Source organism: Mobula birostris, chromosome 12, assembly GCF_030028105.1.
Source record: "Mobula birostris isolate sMobBir1 chromosome 12, sMobBir1.hap1, whole genome shotgun sequence".
NCBI lineage: Eukaryota > Metazoa > Chordata > Chondrichthyes > Myliobatiformes > Myliobatidae > Mobula > Mobula birostris.
Window position 1 is genome coordinate 53,287,084 of NC_092381.1, and position 23,865 is coordinate 53,310,948.

Sequence of the window (23,865 nt, forward strand, 5' to 3'; positions counted from 1 at the left end):
TCACTTTGTCACAATCTGTTTTCACTTTGACATGAAAGTGTCTTTTTCCATTGAGCGGTGTCAAGAAAGCCAAATTAAATCCACTGTGATTCAATGTTGTACAACAACAAAACATGAAAATTTCCAAGGGGTGAATACTTTTTATAGGCACTGCATATTATTTCTGTTTTGTACTATATTAATCTATTCATTATACTCATATACTTACTGTAATTTATTTATTTCTATATTATCATGTATTGCATCGAACTGCTGCTGCTAAATTAACAAACTTCACGACACATGCTGGTGATAATAAACCTGATTCTGATTCTAACTAGGAAAGGTTAAAATGCGAAATAAGGGCCGTCAATTCCCCATAATGAAAACGATTCATGAGAAAACATTTTTTTTTTAAAATACCTGACATTTGATCAGTAATTTATGAGTCAAATGCATTCCATGCAAGACATTTTTGCCTACAATCTGTAAACTGGAGTAATATTGCACTATTAATGAGAGAACAGGAAGTTTCACTCACCTCCCATTACTTCAAGTGTTGCTGCAACTGCTGCCCATCCACCAGCACTGAAATACATTTGTGCATTTGACTGAATTCCAGGATCTAGTAGAACAGCTTCTTTCCCAATGAGATTGTCTGTCAAAACTTCAACATCAGTTTCATTTGCTAATCGAGCATTGGAGAAGATCTCGTCCACGACATCAGGTTTCAAAACAGCATGCAAAAACTCTGGCAAAATAAAAATTCAGGGATTCTACTCAGGCTTTTATAAACTACTGTGGTAAATGTATATATGACTAATCAAAGAATTTTCAAATAACACTACCAATTACACTAAACCCTAATTTCCAGAGTTTTGCAAATATGAGGACGTAACCCTCTGGCGTGCTATTGATGAAACTTATAAATTATTGCTTCCTTTGAAAATTAATAAATTAGGAAACACCTTGAGTGAACATTTCAATAACCTCTGGGGTATTTTCTTTGATTTGAAGAGTAAATTTTTAAAGAGTGTCAGAAAAATACAACCCCACCCCAGCCAAGTATCCTGCCACTAGTATTAAATGTAACATGAATAGCCCAACCTGTATCTATGTAACTTACCACCTTGAAAGGATTCATGACAAATCTCCAGCAAATAAAAGCCTCATCGGCTTTAATAATCTCAGCTGCAAAGCAATCTCCAGGAATCAGCATGGAATAAATGGCACTCATAGCCTATAGGATCCACTGTTTCAAGAATGTGGCCTTCTGCGCATTAATACTCCCAAAGTCCTGGCCATTTATTTTGAAATATCCTACCAGAATTTGCTGTCCCAAACTGCATGACCTCACATTTATCTGCATTAAATTCCAGCTACCACCATTCCACCCAACTTTCTTGCTGATCAATGTCTACTACATACTTAGACAATCTTCTTTGATATCTACAACTCCACAATTTTCTGCAGACTTATTAACTATACCACTTTCATTCTCATCCAATTCATTTATATATTTAGAAACAATTGTCCCAGCACCAAGCCCTGCTCAACATCACTTGTTACAGGCTTCCAATCAGAAAAACACCCATACACCACAATGCTCTACCTATCACCAAGCCAATTTTGGATCTAGCTTGCGTCACTAGGGTTGCCAACTGTCTCGTATTAACCGGGACATCCCGTATATTGGGCTAAATTGGTTTGTCCCATACGGGACCGCCCTTGTCCCGTATTTCCCCCTCTAAGGTAGAGCATTCCTATGAAACTTTTCGTGCCGAAATGGCGTAAAGTGAAGAAGCAATTACCATTAATATATATGGGAAAAAATTTTGAGTACTCCCAGACCCAAAAAATAACCTACCAAATCATACCAAATAACACATAAAACCTAAAATAACACTAACATATAGTAAAAGCAGGAATGATATGATAAAATACACAGCCTATATAAAGTAGAAATAATGTATGGACAGTGTAGTTTCACTGAACAAAATCGCCAAAACTGATTTGTAGAAAAAAAATCGGCACGTACACGCATGCGCACACAGGTGCCCACGCAAGGCTTCATGGTCATGGTAGTCTTTCTTGGGGTAAACATAAGTGTCCCGTATTTGACTGCTACTTTTGTCCCTTATTTGGGAGTGAGAAAGTTGGCAAACCTATTGCTGACATACCATGAATCTCTTGTGCCTTAACCCCCTGGACAAGACTACCAAGTGCGACCTCATCAAAAACCTTACCTAAGTCTATATAAACATATCTACCATGCCAACTTCATTAACTTTTTCCTTTCTTCCTCAGAAAGCTCAATGAGATCTGTGAGACATGATCTTTCCTGTGCAAAACTATGCTAACTCCTTCGATTCAGTTTCTAACTTTACAACTGAACATAAATCTTACCCCTGGGAATCTTCTCCAATAACTTCCCAAACACTAACGTAAGGCTCACTAGCTGTTCGTTTTCAGGTTTATCCTCCTGCTCTTTTTGAATAAAGGGACAATATAAGCTACCCAAAAGTCTTCTAATAACTTATTCATGATAATACAAACGAAGACGCAAAAGTGTCCGTCAAAGCCCCAGCAATCACTTCTCGTTTCCTTCAGCATCCTGGAACAGATTTCAGCAGACCCTCAGGATTCATCCACCCTAATTGGCTCCGATATTTCTTACAATTCATACTTGCTGATGCACACATGTTCTGGAATATAAACATATCCCTCCCTTAACTCTCCAGCTTCCACTCCTTCTGCTTAGTGAATACCAATGAGAACTGTTCATTACCTTGGCCATTTTGCCTGGCTCCACACATAGATTACCTCTTTGGTCCCTGAGGAGACCTACTCTTTCCTTAGCTACCCTCTTATTTCTGATACATTTCTAAAAACTTCAAGGATTCTCTTAAATCTTTCATGCTCTATTTTTGCCCTCACAATTTCTTTCTTCTCTCCTACTTCTCCTATAGAACTCAAAGGATTCATTCAATGCCAATTTCCTGTACCTGATATACATTTCCTCCTTTTTCCTGAACAAACATTCAATACCCAAGGTCTCTTAAATTTACCATTATTGTGTCTTACACTTACAGGGACACATTGATTCTCAGTTCTTACTATCTTTCATTGAAGTACCTACCAGATGCTAGTTCCCCTCTAGCAGCAGACCCAATTCTTGCAAAGTACACAAAAGCTGGTGGTGTTATAAATAGCAAGAAAGGCTGTATAAGCCTACAACAGGATAAATGCCAAAGCACTGGCAGATGGAATTTAATCCCAACAAGTGCAAGACAGTCAAACAGGGGTAAGACATATACAGTATATGGTAAGAACATAAGATATAGGAGCAGAAGTAGGCTATCCAGCCCATTGAGTCTGCTCCACCATTCAATCATGGGCTGATCCAATTCTTCCAGTCATCCCCACATCCCCATACCCTTTGATGCCCTGGCTAATCAAGAACCTATGACTAATACACCCAATGACTTGGCCTCCACAGCTGCTCGTGGCAACAAATTCCACAGATTTACTACCCTGACTAAAGTAATTTCTCCACATCTCAGTTCTAAAAGAACGTCCTTCAATACTGAAGTCGTGCCCCCTTGTCCTAGAATCCCCTACCATATCTAATCTGTTCAGGCCTTTAACAATTGAATATGATAGGGAAATAAGAAATGTTGATGAACGAAGAGAGACCTGGGGTCCAAATAGTTCCCTGAAAGTAGTAACAGAGGTGGATGGCATGCTCACCTTTGTGTCCAGGCATAAAATATACAAGTGGGGTTGTTACTTTGCAACTTCGCAAGTCACTTGTAAGACAGCACTGAAGAGAATAGTGTTCAGTTCTAGTCGACATGACTGCACTGGAAACAGTACATAGACTTTCATTATGGAGAGAGACTGGAGAAGCTGGGTTTATTTTCCTGACGACAAGAGATCTAGAAGGTGAGCTGATAGAAGTATATAAAATTATGAGAGGCACAGGTAGGGCAGATATTCAAGATCACTTTTCCCAAGGTAGGGATATCAAAAGCAATAGAGTATTTTTTTAAGGTGAAAAGTAAGAGATGCAAAGGGAATTTTTTTCTCCCCCAAAAAGAGTGATTGATGTCTAGAACACACTGTCAGGGAAGTTCTATTTTAACTTCATCAGTCCACAGGACTTGTTTCCAAAATGCATCAGGCTTGTTTAGATGTTCCTTTGAACCCTTTGAATAGAACTTCTTGGCCGCAATGAGCAAAGGTATGTTTGGAGAAAAAAGGGTGCAGAATTTCATGAAAAGAACCCCTCTCCAACTGTTAAGCACGGGGGTGGATCAATCATGTTTTGGGCTTGTGTTGCAGCCAGTGGCACGGGGAGTACTTACTGGTAGAGGAAAGAATGAATTCAATTAAATACCAGCAAATTCTGGAAGCAAACATCACACCGTCTGTAAGAAAAGCTGAAGATGAAAAGAGGATGGCTTCTACAACAGGATAATGATCCTAAACGTACCTCAAAATCCACAATGGACTACCTCAAGATGCGCAAGCTGAAGGTTTTGCCATAGCCCTTACAGTCTCCTGACCTAAACATCATTGAGAATCTGTGGATAGACCTCAAAAGAGCAGTGCATGCAAGACGGCCCAAGAATCTGACAGAACTAGAAGCCTTTTGCTTTTTTTTTGTAATTTATTTTTTATTGAATTACATCATCAAACGTTTCCATAAGAGGTATTTCAGATACTGTACGTATATATCATATAATCATATTTGTCACAAATCTCCACATAATATTTATCTGAGGTATACACTTATAGAAAGTAGAGGAAAGAAAGAAGAATCGAAAGAAGAAAACTATGTACAGAGTAGGGAGTGATTTTTTTTTACAACATATTCATTGACTTGTGAGAATAAAATCAGGCCTATGAGGTGTTATGTAGTTAAACCATTTTTTCCAGTGTGAATAAAATTGTTCCAACTTATTATTAACAGATGCTGTTATCTTCTCCATTTTGTAAATGTCCATTGTAATTTCCATCCATACATTTAAAGTTGGGGCTCTCCTGAGATAACCATTTCCTGGTAAGGGTCCTTTTACCAGCCGTCAGCAGTACATTCATTAAATATTTATCTCTTTTCAACCATTCTTGAGGTATATACCCAAAATATATGGTCTTACTCTCTAATGTATTGAGCTAATGGTTCCAGATATAATGCGAAGAGTAGCGGTGACCATGCACAACCCCGTCTCGTGCCCCTTTCTAGGGTAAAACTATTAGATAAATATCCATTGATTTTAATCCTGGCAGTAGGACTGTCGTATAGTGCCTGTATAGTTTTAATAATTGTGTCATGTCGACCAAATCTATGTAAAACTCTGTAAAGAAAATTCTAATTAACTGAATCAAATGTCTTTTCAGTGTCCACGCTTATCACTATTGCTTCAACTTCATTTTTTTTTAAATATGATCCATAATGTGAAGTGTCCTTCGTATATGGTCTTGTGTTTGGCATTGTTGTATAAAACCTATCTAATCATTATGTATCAGTGTGGGTAGAAACTCTTCTAATCCTTTGGCCATGATGGAAGTAAATATTCTATAATCCACACTAAGAACAGATATTGGTCTAAATGACCCACATTCCATTTTATCCTTGCCTTCTTTTGGTATAGCTGAGATTATCGCCTCCTTCCAGCTGGGTGGCATTTGCGCCTTTCTTAGGGTCCAGTTCAATGTGGGGAGTAAAACAGGAATTAACTCACTTCTAAACTCTTTATACCACTCTGCCGTATATCCATCTGAACCTGGTGACTTGCTTAATTTAAGCCTACTAATTGCAGTTTTTAGTTCAGCTTCAGTTATGTCAGCAGTCATCATTCTATTTTGTTCTTTGCTTAAAGAGGGTAACTCTAAAGAATTCAGGAAGGTCAATTTGGGTTACGCTTCCCCCTGGAACTTTGGAATATAGAGTTTTGTAAAACATTTCAAAAGTTTCTTGAATTTCACTTAGCTTATTTTTTATCATTTTTGTTCTTGGATCCCTTATTCTATGAATTGTATTTTCTGCTATCTTTTTTTCAGTTTCCACGCCAGTATTTTCAGAGATTTAGATCCACTTTCATAGTGTCTCTGCTTCAGAAACATCAAATTTTTTCTAATTTCTTGCGTAGCCAAGTTATAAACTTCATTCTTAATTTTTTAAATTTCCTCTAGTGTATCCTGTGCCAAACTCAATTTATGTTTTTTTCTAGTTCCTTCAGCTTATTTGGTAATTCCTCTAATGTTCTATTCCTTATTTTTTTCTATATGAAGATATCGCTATAATTTTCCCTCTTAAGACAGCCTTCAGAGTATCCCATAGAATGGGAGGTGAAACCTCTCCATTATCATTGAATTCTAAGTAAAGACCAATTTCTTTTTTAATTTGTTCCTTAAAATAGGGTCATTCAGTAGACTTGAATTTAGTTTCCAAATAGTATGTAGGTCAAAATCAACAGGTAAAAATATAGGTGCATGGTCACTTACATCTATTGTCCCAATTCCACAGGTGATTATTTTGTCTCTATCTTTTCCAAATGTTATGAAATTGTCTATTCTTGTATATACGGAATGGGCAGCAGAATAATGAGTGTAATCCCTTCTGCCGGGGAAAACGTCCCTCCATATATCAATTAGACCAACATCCTCAAAATGAATGTTAACTTTTTTTATGTAAGGATTTTGTTTCATAAGTTTTTCTATCGGAAGAGTCTAACTTTGGTTGTAATTGTAAATTTAAGTCTCCCCCACATATCAGGAGACCTTCTGTTTCCGTTACCATAATATTAGTAATTTTCTGGAAGAAACTAATATCATTTCCTGGGGTGCATATATATTCAATAAAGTAACTGGATTTCCATTTATATTCCCCCTTACCAGAATATATCGGCCCTCCTTATCTCCCATTTCGACTACTTTTTCAAAATTTAGCTTACTTGAGATGAGAATAGCAACTCCTCTTCTATGTCCTGATTTATATGAGGAGAAAAACAAATTAGTGAAGCCCATTCTCTTTAATTTTCCATGCTCATTATCACTTAAGTGAGTTTCCTGTAAATATACTACATGGGCTTGTTCTTTTTTCATTTTTGATAGAATTTTACTGCGCTTGACTGGATTCAACAGCCCATTAACATTAAAAGAAATGAATTTTACTTTGTCCCTAGCCATGTGTATTTATCTGTTAGTATATCATTGAAATTTGCAGAATATAACTTAATTGATCTACTTCCTGAACAAATAAGAGCCAAGAAATACAAATAATTAAAAAAAAGGTAACAAAGGTGTGATTCCAAGGCTGGGGTCTCTAGATGACCCTGGATTGGGTTAGAAGAAAAGTCTAGTCATGGGGGATAGCCCCTCCTACCTGTGGGTTGAGGGACCCTGTTGCAGTACCTATAAAAGTAAGTAAAAAAAAACTATGTCCATTACACAGAAATGATTTCCCTGTGTATTCCTCCCATATATATATTCTCATTTAGGTGGGGAAAAAGGAATGAATAAATGAATTTTAAAAACTTGAGTAATATAAAATCCACATTATAACACGTATTTCTCGAGATAGGTATATCACCGTCTATTTTTGCTTCCGTTTAGTTTATCAGCACTTTTGAAGTTAGCCAAACCTTACGGCTCTTCTGGAGGAGGTGAGGGCTGCCCTCAGAGAACTGACAGTCTCTTCCTAATATCCTTCTCTTATCCTGCTCCCGTCCCCTGCTTCCTAGGTTCTCTTACTATTTCCCAAGCAGCTCGGAATAACTGCTCAGCCAGACTTTCCCTTGGTTTGACCATGCTAATGGACAGTCCTCGGTTGTTCAAGTCTGTAGTCGCCTCCTCCACCGTCTGGTACAGTCGCATCCCTTCTTGGTAAAATACCCTCAGTTTAGCAGGGTACAAGGTTTGGAATTTAATCTTTTCTTGCTTTAATATTCGTTTCGCTTCGGAATATTCCTTCCGTTTCTATAGGACCGCTGGGGGGTAATCATGATCGAAGTATATTAACTTCCTGTTCCAAAAAACTCTCTTCTTACCCCAGGCCCTTCGTAGAATCTCTGCCTTGTTCTTGAATCGAAAGAATTTAAGTACTATTGAGCGCGGTTCACTTTATCTGTCTCCGGAAGGCCGCTAGACAAGCGAACAATGCGCCCTCTCAACTTCAATCTCCATAGTCTGGGGAAAATCTCCAGCACTTCCCGCAGCAGCTTGTCTACAAAGTCCATCATCGACAATCCCTCCGCTCCTTCAGGAACATTATAAATCCTGATATTGTTCCATCGCGATCTTCCCTCCTGGTCAAGCAATTTACTTTCCTATTGATTTAATATTTTTATCATCTTATTTAGTATCTGTTCCACGTTTTGCCCACGATCTTCCACCTTCTCAATTCGAGTCTCTAAAAAACTGCTATTTTCCGATTGACGTTGGCGAGCTCTGACTTTATATCTTTGAGTTGCTGCTTTATATCTCTTTGGACTTCCCTAATCTCTTCCAGAATCCTTATCATATTTGCTGCTTTGCCTGCATGAGGCCCATCGTCAGCTTCGTCGCCACGCGCACATGTAGGAGAACCGCGAGCTGTACCTCTCTCTTCCATACGCTCCACAGTGATGCTTTTTTTATCTCCATTCTTTCTCCCCATTCTTGCCCCCTTAGCAATTCAGATATTTTCGAAAGATCTTATACAATGGATTAACGGGGTAAAATATGCGTTTTTCTGGAGGAGCTGTTGATTTAAGCTGCCATTTTGAACGATGATGTCACCGGAACCCCACTAGAAGCCTTTTTCAAGGAAGAGTGGGCAGAAATCCCCCAAACAGGAATTGAAGGACTCTTAGCTGGCTACAAAAAGCATTTACAAGCTGTGGTACTTGCCAAAGGGGTTGTTACTAAGGACTGCCATGCAGGGTGCCCAAACCTTTGCTTCTGGCCCTTTTCCTTTTTTATTACTGTATTTTGAAACTGTAAAAGATGGAAATAAAAAAGATTTCTTGCTTAAAATATTAAAGGAATGTGTCATCTTTAACTTTATGCCTTTTGGAAATCAGTTCATCTTTTATTTGCTTAGCTATTCACAGTAACAGAAATTTTGACCAGAGCTGCCCAAACTTTTGCATGCCACTGTACATCTTGGTCAGCATGGGTTGAAGGGCCTTTTCCTCGCTGTACAACTCTATGACTCTCAATGCTCTGCAATCCCACAAGGCCCATTATAATTCACCTATTAAGACTGGATATGTGCATGTGTAATGATGTGAAATTTTTATTCCAGCTGTAGTCCAAATTTTTCAGCGCACAATCAATGTTACATGAAAAAGAGAAAAAAGTATCATCTTTACTGACACTATAACAGATAATTAACAGCCCAATATCCAAGTTACTTCAATAACAGCAACTTTGACAAATAGTGAGGAAACCGACCCCTAAGCTAGTTCAGCCAATAACTGAAATTTTGGTCTAGGTTTTTGTAAAATGTAACTTATGAGGTAATATCGTCTTGAATATACCATATGAATTTATCTCATATTGAATATATTTCTGCTTATAATGCTAATATAAAAGCATTCCTAGTGACAGAAAAGCAAATCCAAAGCAGTTAATTTATATGTTATTTTCTTTTTCAACAAAGACTTTGCCAATTATAGTATAGTTATTTTATCATCTCCCACACTTTCATGGATCTCATTACATCAGGAGATCTCTCTTCAACAGCCTCTGACCTGATAATGTCCCAATCCCATTATTCTCACTTCTACCTCTTATCTAATATCCACAAGGAGGATTGTCATGGTAGTAGGACCATTGTTTCTGTCTGCTCTTGCCCCACCAAACTTACCTCCTCATACCTTGACTCCATCCTGTCTCCCCGTGTCCAAAGCAGTCCCACCTACATCTGTGACACCTCACATGTCCTTCACCCGCCCCCGCCCCCACACCCTCATCTTCACCATGGATATCCAGTTTTTACAACACACTTTAATTCCCCCATAAAGAGGGTTTCATTCCTGACTATAACATACTAGTACTAGATCTAGTACTAGATAATGAACTGGGTCAGGTCACCTAGATCTAGTACTAGGTAATGAACCGGGTCAGGTCACAGATCTCTCAGTGGGTGAGCGTCTGGGGGACAGTGACCACCATTCCCTGGCCTTCAGCAATATTATGGAAAAGGATAGAATCAGAGAGGACAGGAAAATTTTTAATTGGGGAAGGGCAAATTATGAGGCTATAAGGCTAAAACTTGCGGGTGTGAATTGGGATGATGTTTTTGCAGGGAAATGTACTATGGACATGTGGTCGATGATTAGAGATCTCCTGCAGGATGTTAGGGATAAATCTGTTCCGGTGAGGAAGATAAAGAACGGTAGGGTGAAGGAACCATGGGTGACAAGTGAGGTGGAAAATCTAGTCTGGTGGAAGAAGGCAGCATACATGAGGTTCTAGAAGCAAGGATCAGATGGGTCTATTGAGGAATATAGGGAAGAAAGGAGGTTAAGAAGGAGCTGAGAAGAGCAAGAAGGGGGCATGAGAAGGCCTTGGCAAGTAGGGTAAAGGAAAACCCCAATTATGTGAAGAAAAAAAAGAATGACAGGAGTGAAGGTAGGACCAATTAGAGATAAAAGTGGGAAGATGTGCCTGGAGGCTGTGGAAGTGAGCGAGGTCCTCAATGAATACTTCTCTTCGGTATTCACCAATGAGAGGGAACTTGATGATGGTGAGGACAATATGAGTGAGGTTGACGTTCTGGAGCATGTTGATATTAAGGGAGAGGAGGTGTTGGAGTTGTTAAAATACATTAGGACGGATAAGTCCCTGGGGCCTGACGGAATATTCCCAGGCTGCTCCACGAGGCGTGGGAGGAGATTGCTGAGCCTCTGGCTAGGATCTTTATGTCCTCGTTGCCCATGGGAATGGTACCGGAGGATTGGAGGGAGGCAAATGTTGTCCCCTTGTCCAAAAAAGGTAGTAGAGATGGCCCGGGTAATTATAGACCAGTGAGCCTTATGTCTGTGGTGGGAAGCTGTTGGAAAAGATTCTTAGAGATAGGATCTCTGGGCATTTACAGAATCATTGTCTGATCAGGGACAGTCAGCATGGCTTTGTGAAGGGCAGATCGTGTCTAACAAACCTGATAGTTTTCTTTGGGGAGGTGACCAGGCATATAGATGAGGGTAGTGCAGTGGATGTGATCTATATGGATTTTAGTAAGGCATTTGACAAGGTTCCACATGGTAGGCTTATTCAGAAAGTCAGAAGGCATGGGATCCAGGGAAGTTTGGCCAGGTGGATTCAAAATTGGCTTGCCTGTAGAAGGCAGAGGGTCATGGTGGAAGGAGTACATTCAGACTGGAGGATTGTGACTAGTGGTGTCCCACAAGGATCTGTTCTGAGACCACTACTTTTTGTGATTTTTATTAACGACCTGGATGTTGGGGTAGAAGGGTGGGTTGGCAAGTTCGCAGACGACACAAAGGTTGGTGGTGTTGTAGATAGGGTAGAGGATTGTCAAAGATTGCAGAGAGACATTGATAGGATGCAGAAGTGGGCTGAGAAGTGCAGATGGAGTTCAACCCAGAGAAGTGTGCGGTGGTACGCTTTGGAAGGACAAACTCCAAGGCAGAGTACAAAGTAAATGGCAGGATACTTGGTAGTGTGGAGGAGCAGAGCGATCTGGGGGTACATGTCCATAGATCCCTGAAAGTTGCCTCACAGGTGGATAGGGTAGTTAAGAAAGGATGGGGTGTTAGCTTTCATAAGTCGAGGGATAGAGTTTAAGAGTCGCGATGTAATGATGCAGCTTTATAAAACGCAAACACGAGGAATTCTGCAGATGCTGGGAATTCAAGCAACACGCATCAAAGTTGCTGGTGAACACAGCAGGCCAGGCAGCATCTCTAGGAAGAGGTACAGTCGACGTTTCGGGCCGAGACCCTTCGAAGGGTCTCAGCCCGAAACGTCGACTGTACCTCTTCCTAGAGATGCTGCCTGGCCTGCTGCGTTCACCAGCAACTTTGATGTGTGTTGCAGCTCTATAAAACTCTGGTTAGGCCACACTTGGAGTACTGTGTCCAGTTCTGGTCGCCTCACTATAGGAAGGATGTGGAGGCATTAGAAAGGGTACAGAGGAGATTTACCGGGATGCTGCCTGGTTTAGAGAGTATGCATTATGATCAGAGATTAAGGGAGCTAGGGCTTTACTCTTTGGAGAGAAGGAGGATGAGAGGAGACATGATAGAGGTGTACAAGATAATAAGAGGAATAGATAGAGTGGATAGCTAGCACCTCTTCCCCAGGGCACCACTGCTCAATACAAGAGGACATGGCTTTAAGGTAAGGGGTGGGAAGTTCAAGGGGGATATTAGAGGAAGGTTTTTTACTCAGAGAGTGGTTGGTGCGTGGAATGCACTGCCTGAGTCATTGGTGGAGGCAGATACACTAGTGAAGTTTAAGAGACTACTAGACAGGTATATGGAGGAATTCAAGGTGGGGGCTTATATGGGAAGCAGGGTTTGAGGGTCGGCACAACATTGTGGGCCAAAGGGCCTGTACTGTGCTGTACTATTCTATGTTCTATGTCTATACAGTACAGTTTATGATCATGTATTTCCACTGCTCCGGAAACAGTGACAATGCAAGTGCAAAGTTACAAAAAGAAAAACACACTTACCTACTACGCCCTCCTGCCCAAATACTGGACTGTCGCACTGCAATTCAGGTTCATGAACATCAGAATTTATACGACTATGGGTTAAAGAACGACCATATTCAGAATCTAAAAGCGGCCCCATATTTGCACCACTCTGATCCTGATTTGTCGGCTTAGCTGACCCAATAGAGTAATGCCCTGCTGATACGTCTGATGGCTTCATGGTGCTCTCCACTAAACAAGATCCTCTGGAAACTGGATGAGGGGAGTGGTGCTCTGAAACATGAACTTTGCTGCTATTACAGTGAGATATTAGTGATGGATCAGAGCACTGGTCTTCAGTAAATGAAGAAGATCGTTTTCTGCAGCCATTTGATGGACTGCATGTGTCAGTTGAAGATAGGTAATGTCCAGAAGATTGCCCTGCAGCCAAGGAACTATTGCTCACATGATATTTCTTCAGCTCTTGATTTTGACTTCTATTTTCATCTTTGATATCACAGTGCTTATTAAAATCTGCGGTTTCTTCTCTTTCAGTTTTTATATGCACAATTTCAGCTCCATTATCAGTTGATGTGTTACCAATTGTAGCACTGACACCTAATTTTCCTCTGTCACTAGCAACTGCTGTTTCTCTCCACGAATGATGGGTCGAAAGTCCTTGTGAAACTGGTGCTCCATTTTGAGCTGCCTTAACATTGGTTGGTAGAAAAGATTTGGAAGAGCCATCAGATGAATCCGGTTCTTTGGCTAAATCATTGTTGTTAGTTTTAATTCTATGTGCCTTTCGGATTTGTCCGGGTATTACCAAATCATCCTCCAAATATTTAGATTTTACAGGCAGCTGACCTCTGGATTTCTCTTGATCACATGGTAACTGACACACACCTCCAGTCCACCAGTGGTAAGAATGACCAGCTTCACACTCCCACAAAATCGCCAGGACTCCATTTTGTTGCTCTTCAATAATCTCTCTCCAAATTGGGGTAAATGTGCACTGATTGCCATGACAGTGTGACCAAATTACTAACAGTTCAAGGTGTTCACGTGTCAAATGAAACACCGAATTGGAATGGCTTTCTTTGTGGAATGTATAATCTAGGGAAAAAATTAGCTTGATCAAAATTAATGTAACTATTTACTTGAGCTTATAATATACTTACTATTAAAGTCATAGAGTTATACAGCATGGAAACAGGCCCAATTCATCATGTAAAGAAGTTGCCTACTTTAGCTAGTTTCATGTCCCAATACTCGTTTTCTATCCATGTACATGTTAAAATATTATTTAAATATTTTAACTGCACCCACTTCTGTCTCTGGCAGTTCAGTCCATATACAAAACACTGAATGTGTAGAAAAACTTGCACCTTCAAGTCCCCTTGAAATCTTTCCCCTCTCAGCTTATGCCTTTTCTTCTCCTAGGAAAAAGACTGTGACCATTCACCTTACCTCTGCCCCTCGTGATGTTATTCACATATACAGGGTCACCCCTCAGCCTGCAGTGCTTCAGAGAAAATAGCCCAGCCTATACAGTCTGTCTTTATAACTGAAACCCTCAGTCTTGATAACACCTTTATGAATCTTTCTACACCCTTTCCATCTTAATATCATACGCTCTATAGATATGCAACCAGAACTGTACACAATTTAACTCACCTTTAGCTTTGACTTCCATATTCTCCATGTTAAATTCACTTGTGTATTATCTGCAACAAATTGAAACATAAGGCTGAAGCAGAAACTACATATCAAATAAAAATCAACTCACTCAGAAAAACATCCAAACATAATAATCATTTCTACATCCACCTCTATACTACCATCTGATTTTTGTCACGTGCTGCTGCAAAACTTATTTATACCCCTACTCATTTCTAGTTTTAACTATCTTAAAACCTACCTGACGGATCCTTCAATCCTCCAGAAAGTACACTACATCCATTTTACTGTCCATATTTTTCAGCAGCATAAACCCATTCTTCCTTATGCAAAGAGCTAAATTAGCTCAGGACATTAACCCCTCCAATTTAAAACTCTGCCCTTCATGCTTACATGACTATAACTTGTTATCTTTAACCTTATAATCTTTTGAGAACTCTGCTTGCTTCTGTCATTGAGTAATGCAGATGGAAACAGGCCCTTTGACCCAACTGGTCTTTGCCAACCACAGCATCCTCCATTCTAGTCCAAGTTGCCTGCTTTCGGCCCATAACCTTCCAAGTCCCAGTGCCCAAGAATGGCAAAGGTTAAAAAACCTGGTGGATACAGTCCAGTCCAACACAGACAAAGCTCTATCCACCACTGAGCACACCTACAAGAAGGACTGCCACAAGAAAGCAGCATCTATGATCAAGGACCCCAGCCCTCCCTACCCAGGCTATGCTCTTTTCTCGCTGCTGCATTAGGAAGGAGGTACAGGAGCCTTAGGTTCCAGTTCACCAGGTTCAGGAACAGTTATTACACTCCTGAACCAGAGTGGATAACTTCACTCACCTCAGCACTGAACTGATTCCATAACTCACTTCTGCATCTCTCCAGTTTGACAATATCTTTCCTGTAACAGGATGATCAAAACTGTTCACAGTACAGCCTCACCAACAACTTATATACTGTAACTGCAACATAATGTCACTGCTCTGATTGAACTACCTTCTTCAATACCTGTTTACTTGCACAGCCATTCAACGCACTGTGCATTTGTACTCCCAGGTCCCTCTATTCCAAAACACATCAACGCACAGCCACTTACAAGTCTTGCTAATGGCTACAATGTTATAATTCCACATGTTGATCTATGCCCAAAGCTCACCCGCCTTTCCTACAATACTCCTTGCACTGAAATATACATAGGCCAGAACATTAATCCCACCATGCAAGACCTTTTGATTCCTGACTTTGTACGTAGGCTTAACAACATCTTTCTCCACAACCTCTCCGCTAACTGTTCTGGCACTCTGGTTTCCATCCCCCTGCAACTCTAGTTTATCCCACCAATGTGACACAAGCAAACCTTCCCACTGGGGTATTCATCCCCCATCCATTTCAAGTGCAAACTGTCCATTCTGTACAGGTCCCACCTTCTCTAAAAGAGAGCCCAATGATCCAAAAATCTAATGCCCTCCCTCCTGCACCAATTCCTTAGCCATATGTTAAATTGTATGCTATTCCTATTTCTGGCCTCTCGCATGTGGCACGGGTAGTGATCCTGAGATGACAACTCTGGAGATCCTGTCCTTTAACTTAGCACCTAACAACTTGAACTCACTTTGCAGGACCTCATCATTATTCCTACCCACGGCATTGGTGCCGATGTGGACCACAACCTCTGGCTGCTCACCCACCCACTTAAGAATGCTGTGGACTCAATCCGAGATGTTCCTGACCCTGGCACCCAGGAGGCAAAAAAACATCCAGAAATCTCATCTCATCCACAGAACCTTAGTTCTGTTCCCCTAACCGACAGATTCCCCCATCTCTGCAGCCTGGCTCTTCTCTCCCCACTTCCCTTCTAAGCCAGAGGCAGACAGTGTGAGAAACCTCACTGCTGTGGCTTCCCTCCCAACAGTATCCAAAGCAGTATACCCGTTGTTCAAGGGAACAGCCATAAGGTACCCTGCACTAGCTGTCTATCCCCATTCCCTCTCCTGATGGTCACCCAGTTACCTGTGTCCATAAGACATAGGAACAGAACTAGGCCATTCAGCCTATCAAGTCTGCTCCGCCAGTCCATTATGGCTGATCCTAGATCCCACTCAACGCATATATACCATATTTATTTGATGCCCTGACTAATCAGGAAACTATCAACTTCCGCTTTATATTTAATAATATACCCACAGACTTGGCCTCCACGACAGTCTGTAGCAGATAATTCCACAGATTCACCACTCTCTGGCTTAAAAAAATTCCTCCTTACCTCTGTTCTAAAAGGACGCCCCTCAGCTTTGAGGCTGTGCCCTCTAGTTCTGGTTACCCCATCACAGGAAACATTTTCTCCTCATCATCCTCATGAACCTCTCTGGATTCTCTCCAATGACAACACATCCTTTCTGGGGCCCAAAACTGATGACAATACTAGGTGTCCTGCACCTTGGATGTAACTACCATCCCCATATGTCCTGTCTATCAACCACCCAGCCTCCCAAATATCCGGAGTTCATCCAGTTCCAGCTCTAACTCCTTAACATGATCTGTTCGAAGTTGCAGTTGGATACGCTTTTTGCTGATATTGTTGTCAGGGATACTGGAGTCCCTGCCTTTCAACATCCCACAAGAGGAGCATTCCACTATCCTGCCTGGCATCGCCATTGCTCTAAATGTACAATAAAAAATAATAATAAATAATGAAAAAAATCTACCTATTGCCTACCCCTCTCTTAAGCTTCGATGATCCAAAGCCTCAACTCCCCTCTCCAACACTGCCCACTCACACAATGGCTGGTCCACTTCATCCTAGCTAATTATGTGCCAAATTTCATGATATATGCCGGTGTTAATAAATCTGATTCTGAATTATTTGTAATCCAATGTCTCCCTAGGAACTGTGGCATGCAAAATGTGCTGACTGCTCCTACTAACTTTTTTGTAGAAGATTATTCAAACCTCAATATCACTCATCAACCAGGGTTCCCTGAACTTGATCTGTCTCCTCTTCACCTTAACAGGAACATGCTACCCCTGCATTCTTGATATGATTGTTTTAAAAGCCTCCAATTTGCCGACTATTCCTTTGCCTTTAAATAGTCACCTAGTCAACCCCAGTTAGAACCAGCTGTACACTCCCAAAGTTGGTCCAGTTCCAGTTCAGGATTTTAACCTGTGGATCTGTCTTATCTTTTTCTATAATTATTTTAAAACTACGGTGCACTACCAAAATTCTTTGTACCATCAATAATGCTTTAAAAAACAGCCTGTCTTGGTCCATCCATGTAGATGCCATAGCCAAGAAAGAAGGCCTCTACTTCCTCAGGAGGCTAAAGAAATACAGCATGTCACAATAGAAGCTTACCAACTTTTATTGAAAGCATCCTATCTGGATGTATCACAGCTAGGTATGGCAACTGCTCTGTGCATGTCTAAAAAGTATATAGCTCGACACATCATGGAAACCAGCTTCCCCTCAGTGGACTGTCTACACTTCTCACGGCCTCAGTAAAATGACCACTCACCCTGGACATTCTCTCTTCTGCCCATCGTACAGAAGATACAAAAGCCTAAAAGCACATATCACCAGGCTCAAATAGTGCTTACACCTCATTGTTAGAAGATTACTAAATGGTTCCTTGGTACAATTACTTACATTCTTGATTTCACTAACTACCTCGTTATGTCTACTTGCACTCCACTTTTTCTGTGGCTGTTGCACATTATCCTGCATTCTATTATTGTTTTACCTCGATGCACTGTGTAATAAACTATCTATGGGAACAGTAGTGAAGACAAACTTTTCACTTCACCTCGACTTATGTGACAATGATAAATCAATTCCAAATTCCAATCGTCCATACTCAAAACAACAGGACACCTTCCCACCTATCCCTTCCTAAAGTGTGATCTCTGACCAAACTTGTAGTCAATTCCACGTTGATTTTGTCTGGTTATATTTTTATAAAAGTAGCATGTGAGCATTTACACATTGAAGCTGCAACATAACATGAAATTTGCTGTTAATGTAATCAAGCAAATTATACTAGAATTGTCAGGAAAACTGAGGAACTGCAAGCTATTTTCAACCTACATCTGCATATTCTTTCCAAATTAGCAGATATAAAATGGAAATGAATTCATGAAATACATGCAAGTTGATTTTCTAGATTAATATGTCAGTCAACAAGGCAAAAAAGCCACCTTGAACAAAGTATTGTGCACTGAGAAGAAGTAATTACATATTGTATATCTGGAACCTTTAGGAGAGAGTGACACAACTGGAGAATTGTTTACAATAAAGCTGATACTAATGTAGATGAATCCAAAACCAAAGTCTTAAATGTAAACAAAGTAAACTACAAAAGTATGATGTGTAAAATGATTATGGTAGAATGGGTACATAAAAATAATGACAGTAGATAAGAAATGTTTTTTTTAAATGACATAATGGTAAGTTTTAGGCACATAAAATTAAAAAGTAATCTGCAGTATTATGGTTCAGCTATGCTGGCAAAATGAACTGTATACTTGATCTTTATTCCAATAGTATTGGAATTCTCTGTATGTGGAGGCAGAGTCAACAAATCTAGTCAAAGAAGTAACAAATATCTAACTACAATGGAGCCAAAAGTCTGGATCAGAATTCAAGAATGTTGGCCCAGACCAAGATCAGTGAAGCTGTGATCTAACTGGGTGGTGGAACAGTCTTAAGGGGTCAATTACACAACATATGATCCTGTTCTTTATGTTCTGATGTTAAAAGAAAAAGGCTAAAAAAGGTAATTGACAACAGGGCAATAAGGAAATAATGAGATTGTGCAAAGTCAACATGAATTTATGAAACTGATATAATCTTTTTTGAATGTGTTTGAATATAACAAGAAGGCCCACCAGCACCTTTAGTTCCTGAGAAAACTAAAAGAATTTGGCCTATCCCCTAAAACCCTCACTAATTTTTATCGATGCACCGTAGAAAGCATTCTTCTAGGGTGCATCACAACCTGGTATGGAAGTTGTCCTGTCCAAGACCGAAAGAAGCTGCAGAAAATCGTGAACACGCGCAGCACATCACACAAACCAATCTTCCATCCTTGGAATCACTTTACACCGCACGCTGTCGGAGCAGTGCTGCTAGGATAATCAAGAACACGCCCTACCCAGTCAACACACCTTTCGTCCCTCTTCCCTCTGGGAGGAGCTTGAAGACTCGTATGGCCAGATTTGGGAACAGCTTCTTTCCAACTGTGATAAGACTGCTGAACGGATCCTGACCTGGATCTGGGCCGTAACCTACAAATATCCAGGCCTGCCTCTCGGTTTTTTTTTTGCACTACCTTACTTCCTATTTTTCTATTTTCTATTTATAATTTATAATTTAAATGTTTAATATTTACTAATTTTTACTATTTTTAATATTTAATATTTGTAATCCAGGGAGCAGGAAGTGCAGAATCGCTGTGATGATTGTACGTTTTAGTATCAATTGTTTGGTGACAATGAAGTATGAAGTATATTTTTAAGTCATCATTAACTGAATTAATGGAGGGGAACTAGTGTAAGTGTTGTACTAGGAGTTTCTGAAAGTTTCCTATGTCACCCAAGATTAAGGATCAGCACATAGATACTATTACAAGGAAGGCTTGCCAGCACCTTTACTTTCTTAGGTGAAGGAGATTCAGCTTATCATGAACATTCTAACAAACGTCTAACAAACACGTACTGTTGAAAGTATCCTGACTGGTTACATCATGATCTGGTTTGACAATTGCACAGAAATCCAAGAAGCTGCAGAGAATAGTCAACTCAGTCCAATGCACAAGCCTCCCCACCATTGGTAGTATCAACTCAAGGCACTCCCTCAAGAAATCAACATCCATCCAAGCCATGCCATCTTCTCACAACTGCCATCAAGCAGGAGGTACAGAAATCTGAAGGCCCACACCACCATGCCCAAGAACAACTATTTTTTCTTCAGCCATTTAATTCCTGAACAACCTAGCACAACCCTAATCACAACCACACTATGACCACTTTGATCACTTTGCACTGAAACAGGCTTTGCTTCTTCTGGTAAAAATTGGTTATAGTTTCTGTTTATTTTGGGAATGCCTGTGATGCTGCCTCAACACATCTTTGTAAATTTGACAATAAACTCAATTTTATTCCAACTTTTCCAACAGCCAGCAGTAATCTTTGAAATTTACAAAGTTCAGTGGGTTTCAGGTTGGCATTTCCACTGGCTGAATGTCTAAAACCAAAGTTCCAGTATCAAAATAAGGATCAAGTCATTTATACTCGTTTCTAAAGGCAAAACAGCAAACTTCCTTGCTTTCAGCAAGGATTTAATCAGACTCTTGCCAACAATTCCAAAGTATAAGAATGGAGTTTTTAGGCAATGAGTGATATCATGTGTAACAATCTCAGTGATATCTTAACACTACCGTTCCGAAAATCAAATGAATTTTTGAATTGTGTAACAAAATGGTTTTATAAACACGCAGCGGAGTTTATTGGATGGATAACTGAACTATGCAACCCAATCGTATTAGCAGTGAGATAACTCAAGTAAACTTGTCTGGAACTGTCCCGTGCAGAAAAAGAAGCCCGATATTAGGGTACTTCATTGTGCATCTACCCCCACAAGTTGTGTTTTGGAAGCACAAAACGTTCAATGGTATGATGCTGAATTATGGGAATAAGCTGTCATTGAGACAGAGGGCGGAGATGCTCCACGGACCGAGCAGCTGCTGAATCGGCGTGGCCCCTGATGTTGGCCACGCTGAACATCTGGGGCATGTGCCGGTTTGCTCCACCCGCAGTGGTTCCCCTTCGCTCTGACGGCAACAGCCGCCCAGTGAGGGTAAGGGGGCGGCGTTTCCCACCACTGCTTTCTCCGCACCTGGGACTCCAGGCAATGGGCATCTTACCCGGAGACGGAAGACTCTTGAGGGCCGGCAGGCCTGCCTACCGGTGTTACGGGAGGAAGTGAAGACACAGCTCCCAGTTCTATTTACGTCCCGTTGCCCCGAGCCGCTAGAAGATGGAGACGGCGGCCAGCGCGACTACAGTGCCTCAGCACGGCCAAACCTCGAGCGACTCTCAGCAAACGCAACATTCGAAACACAGGTTCCCCCTGCCATCCAGCTTCCCCAAACATTTAGGCTGTAAAGTTTAGAGTCTAACCTTAAACCGAGCGGCGAGAAAATACCGTAGAAAGTAACTTAAAAATAAAGCTCTAACCCAACGGCGTCGATCTGCAGCATTTAAATGTTACTTTACCAGACGACGAATGTTTAGTCTCTACTTTCTTTCATTATAAATAAATGCAGGAATAGGTCAATCTGGCCCTCAAGCATATTCAATAAAATCGTAGCTAATCGAAACATGCCGCCCATTACCCAAAACTATTCTTCCGCTCTCTCTCAACTCCCTTGTAAATAAAACGTTTGTAAGTAACCTGAATAAACTGCCTTCTAGGGCTCTCTGGGAGGAAGAACCTCAAAGACTCATGACACTCGAAGAACCAATTACCACATTCTTGACTTAATAAGCAATCTCTTATTCTGCTCTTTGTGAATTTTACAAATGACTTGGATGAGAAAGTGGAAGGGTGGGTTAGTAAATTTGCAAATGGGATGAAGATCGGCAGTGTTGAAGATGGTCAGGGTAGCCATAGATTACAGCGAGATATTGATAGGATGCAGAACTGGTTTGAGAAGTGGCACATGGAGTCCAATCTGGAAAAGTGGCAAGTAATTCACTTTGGAAGATCAAGAAATTGAAGGCAGGCAATATACAGGGTTAATGGCAGAATTTCTAACAGTGTGGGGGAACAGAGGGACCTTCGAGTTCACATCCATAGATCCCTTAAAGTTGCAGTATAAGTTGATAGGGTGGTTACCAGTCATAAGTGTACTAAGATCACCAGGTACTATTACAATATGTTATAGTCTCACTGCATTTATTTAAATAATCATTTACTTCTTAGGGAAAATACTATCTTAGATCTAGTCCTGTGCAATGAGACAGGTAAGATTAACAATCTTGTAGTCAGGGATCTTCTTGGAAAGAGCGATCATAGTAAGATGGAGGATGAAATAGTTAGATCTAAAACTAGTGTATTATGCTTGAACAAGGGAGACTACAACAGGATGAGGGAGGAGTTAGCTATGTGGATTGGGAACACAGGCAATTTGGTAGGATAGTTGAGGAACAGTGGAATACTTTCAAAGAGATTTTTCACAGTGCTCAACAAAAGTATATTCCAGTCTAAAGTAAGGATAGTAAGTGTGGGGAGAGCCAGCCTTGGATAACTAAGGAAATAAAAGATAGTATCAAATTAAAAGCTCATGTGTACAAAGTGGCAAAGAGTAATGGGAGACTGGAGGACTGGGTAAACTTCAAAAAGCAACAGCGAACAACTAAACAGGAAATAAGGAAAGAGAAGATAGAGTATGAAAGTAAATTAGCACAAAATATAAAAACAGATAGCAGAAGTTTTTATAAATATATAAAGCGGAAGAGGGTGGCTAAAGTCAACATAGATCCCTTGGAAGACGAGAAGGGGAAATTGATATTGGGTGATAAGGAAATGGCTGTGGCATTGAACGATTATTTTGTGTTGGTCTTCACGGTGGAGGACACATCTAATATGCCAAAGAAGGATGTTATGGATGAAATGGGAGGTGAGGACCTCGATAAAATCACTGTCACTAAAGAGATAGTGATGAGCAAACTAGAGGGCCTGAAGGTAGATAAGTCCACTGGTCCTGATGGGATGCATCCCAGGGTGCTGAAAGAATTGGCGGAGGTTATAGTAGATGCGTTGGTAGTCATTTATCAAAACTCTCTAGACTCTGGGCAGGTCCCTGCGGATTGGAAGACAGCAAATGTCACGCCACTTTTTAAAAAAGGATGTAGGCAAAAGATGGGCCAGTTAGCTTAACATCTGTAGTCAGGAAAATGCTTGAAGCTGTCATTAAGGAAGAAATAGCGGAACATTTAGAAAGGAATGGTTCCATTAGACAGACGCAGCATGGATTCAGCAAGGGCAGGTCCTGTTTGACAAACTTACTGGAGTTCTTTGAGGACATAATGAGTGCAGTGGATAGAGGGGAACAGGTGGATGTCGTGTAGTTGGATTTCCAGAAGGCATTCGATAAGGTGCCACACAAGAAACTTATAAATAAGGTACGGATGCATGGAGTCGGAGGAAGTGTATTGGCATGGATAGTGGATTGGTTAACCAATAGAAGGCAGAGAGTTGGTATAAATGGGTGTTTCTCCGGTTGGCAGTTAGTGGTGAGTGGCGTGCCGCAGGGATCGGTGCTGGGCCCGCAGCTGTTTACCATTTACATTGATGATTTGGAAGAGGGGACTGAGTGTAGCGTAGCAAAATTTGCTGATGACACTAAACTAAGTGGAAAAGCAAATTGTACAGAGGATGTGGAGAGTCTGCAGAGGGATATAGATAGGTTAAGTGAGTGGGCCAAGGTCTGGTAAATGGAATGCTACGTTGGTAAATGTGAGATCATCCACTTTGTAAGGAATAATAGAAGAGCAGATTA

At 40.6% G+C, this 23,865-nt stretch overlaps 1 protein-coding gene across 7 annotated transcripts in view; it reads right to left on the reverse strand.

Moving 5' to 3' along the window:
• LOC140206331 (uncharacterized) overlaps positions 1-21,347 on the reverse strand; it is a 72,520-nt gene extending 51,173 nt beyond the window's left edge. For 4 of the 7 annotated variants that reach the window (XM_072274678.1, XM_072274677.1, XM_072274676.1 and 1 more), the window contains exons 1-4: positions 21,226-21,347; positions 14,309-14,358; positions 12,671-13,747; positions 521-730 (exon numbers count right to left, since the gene is read on the reverse strand). In XM_072274678.1, coding sequence (XP_072130779.1) covers positions 521-730; positions 12,671-13,747; positions 14,309-14,336 — 1,315 coding nt within the window. In that variant the 5' untranslated portion in view covers positions 14,337-14,358; positions 21,226-21,347. Of the gene's footprint in view, positions 1-520; positions 731-12,670; positions 13,748-14,308; positions 14,359-19,468; positions 19,947-21,197 lie in introns of those variants that run through there. The other 3 variants (XM_072274672.1, XM_072274674.1, XM_072274673.1) reach the window with 3 other exon arrangements.
• Positions 21,348-23,865: the final 2,518 nt, after the last annotated feature.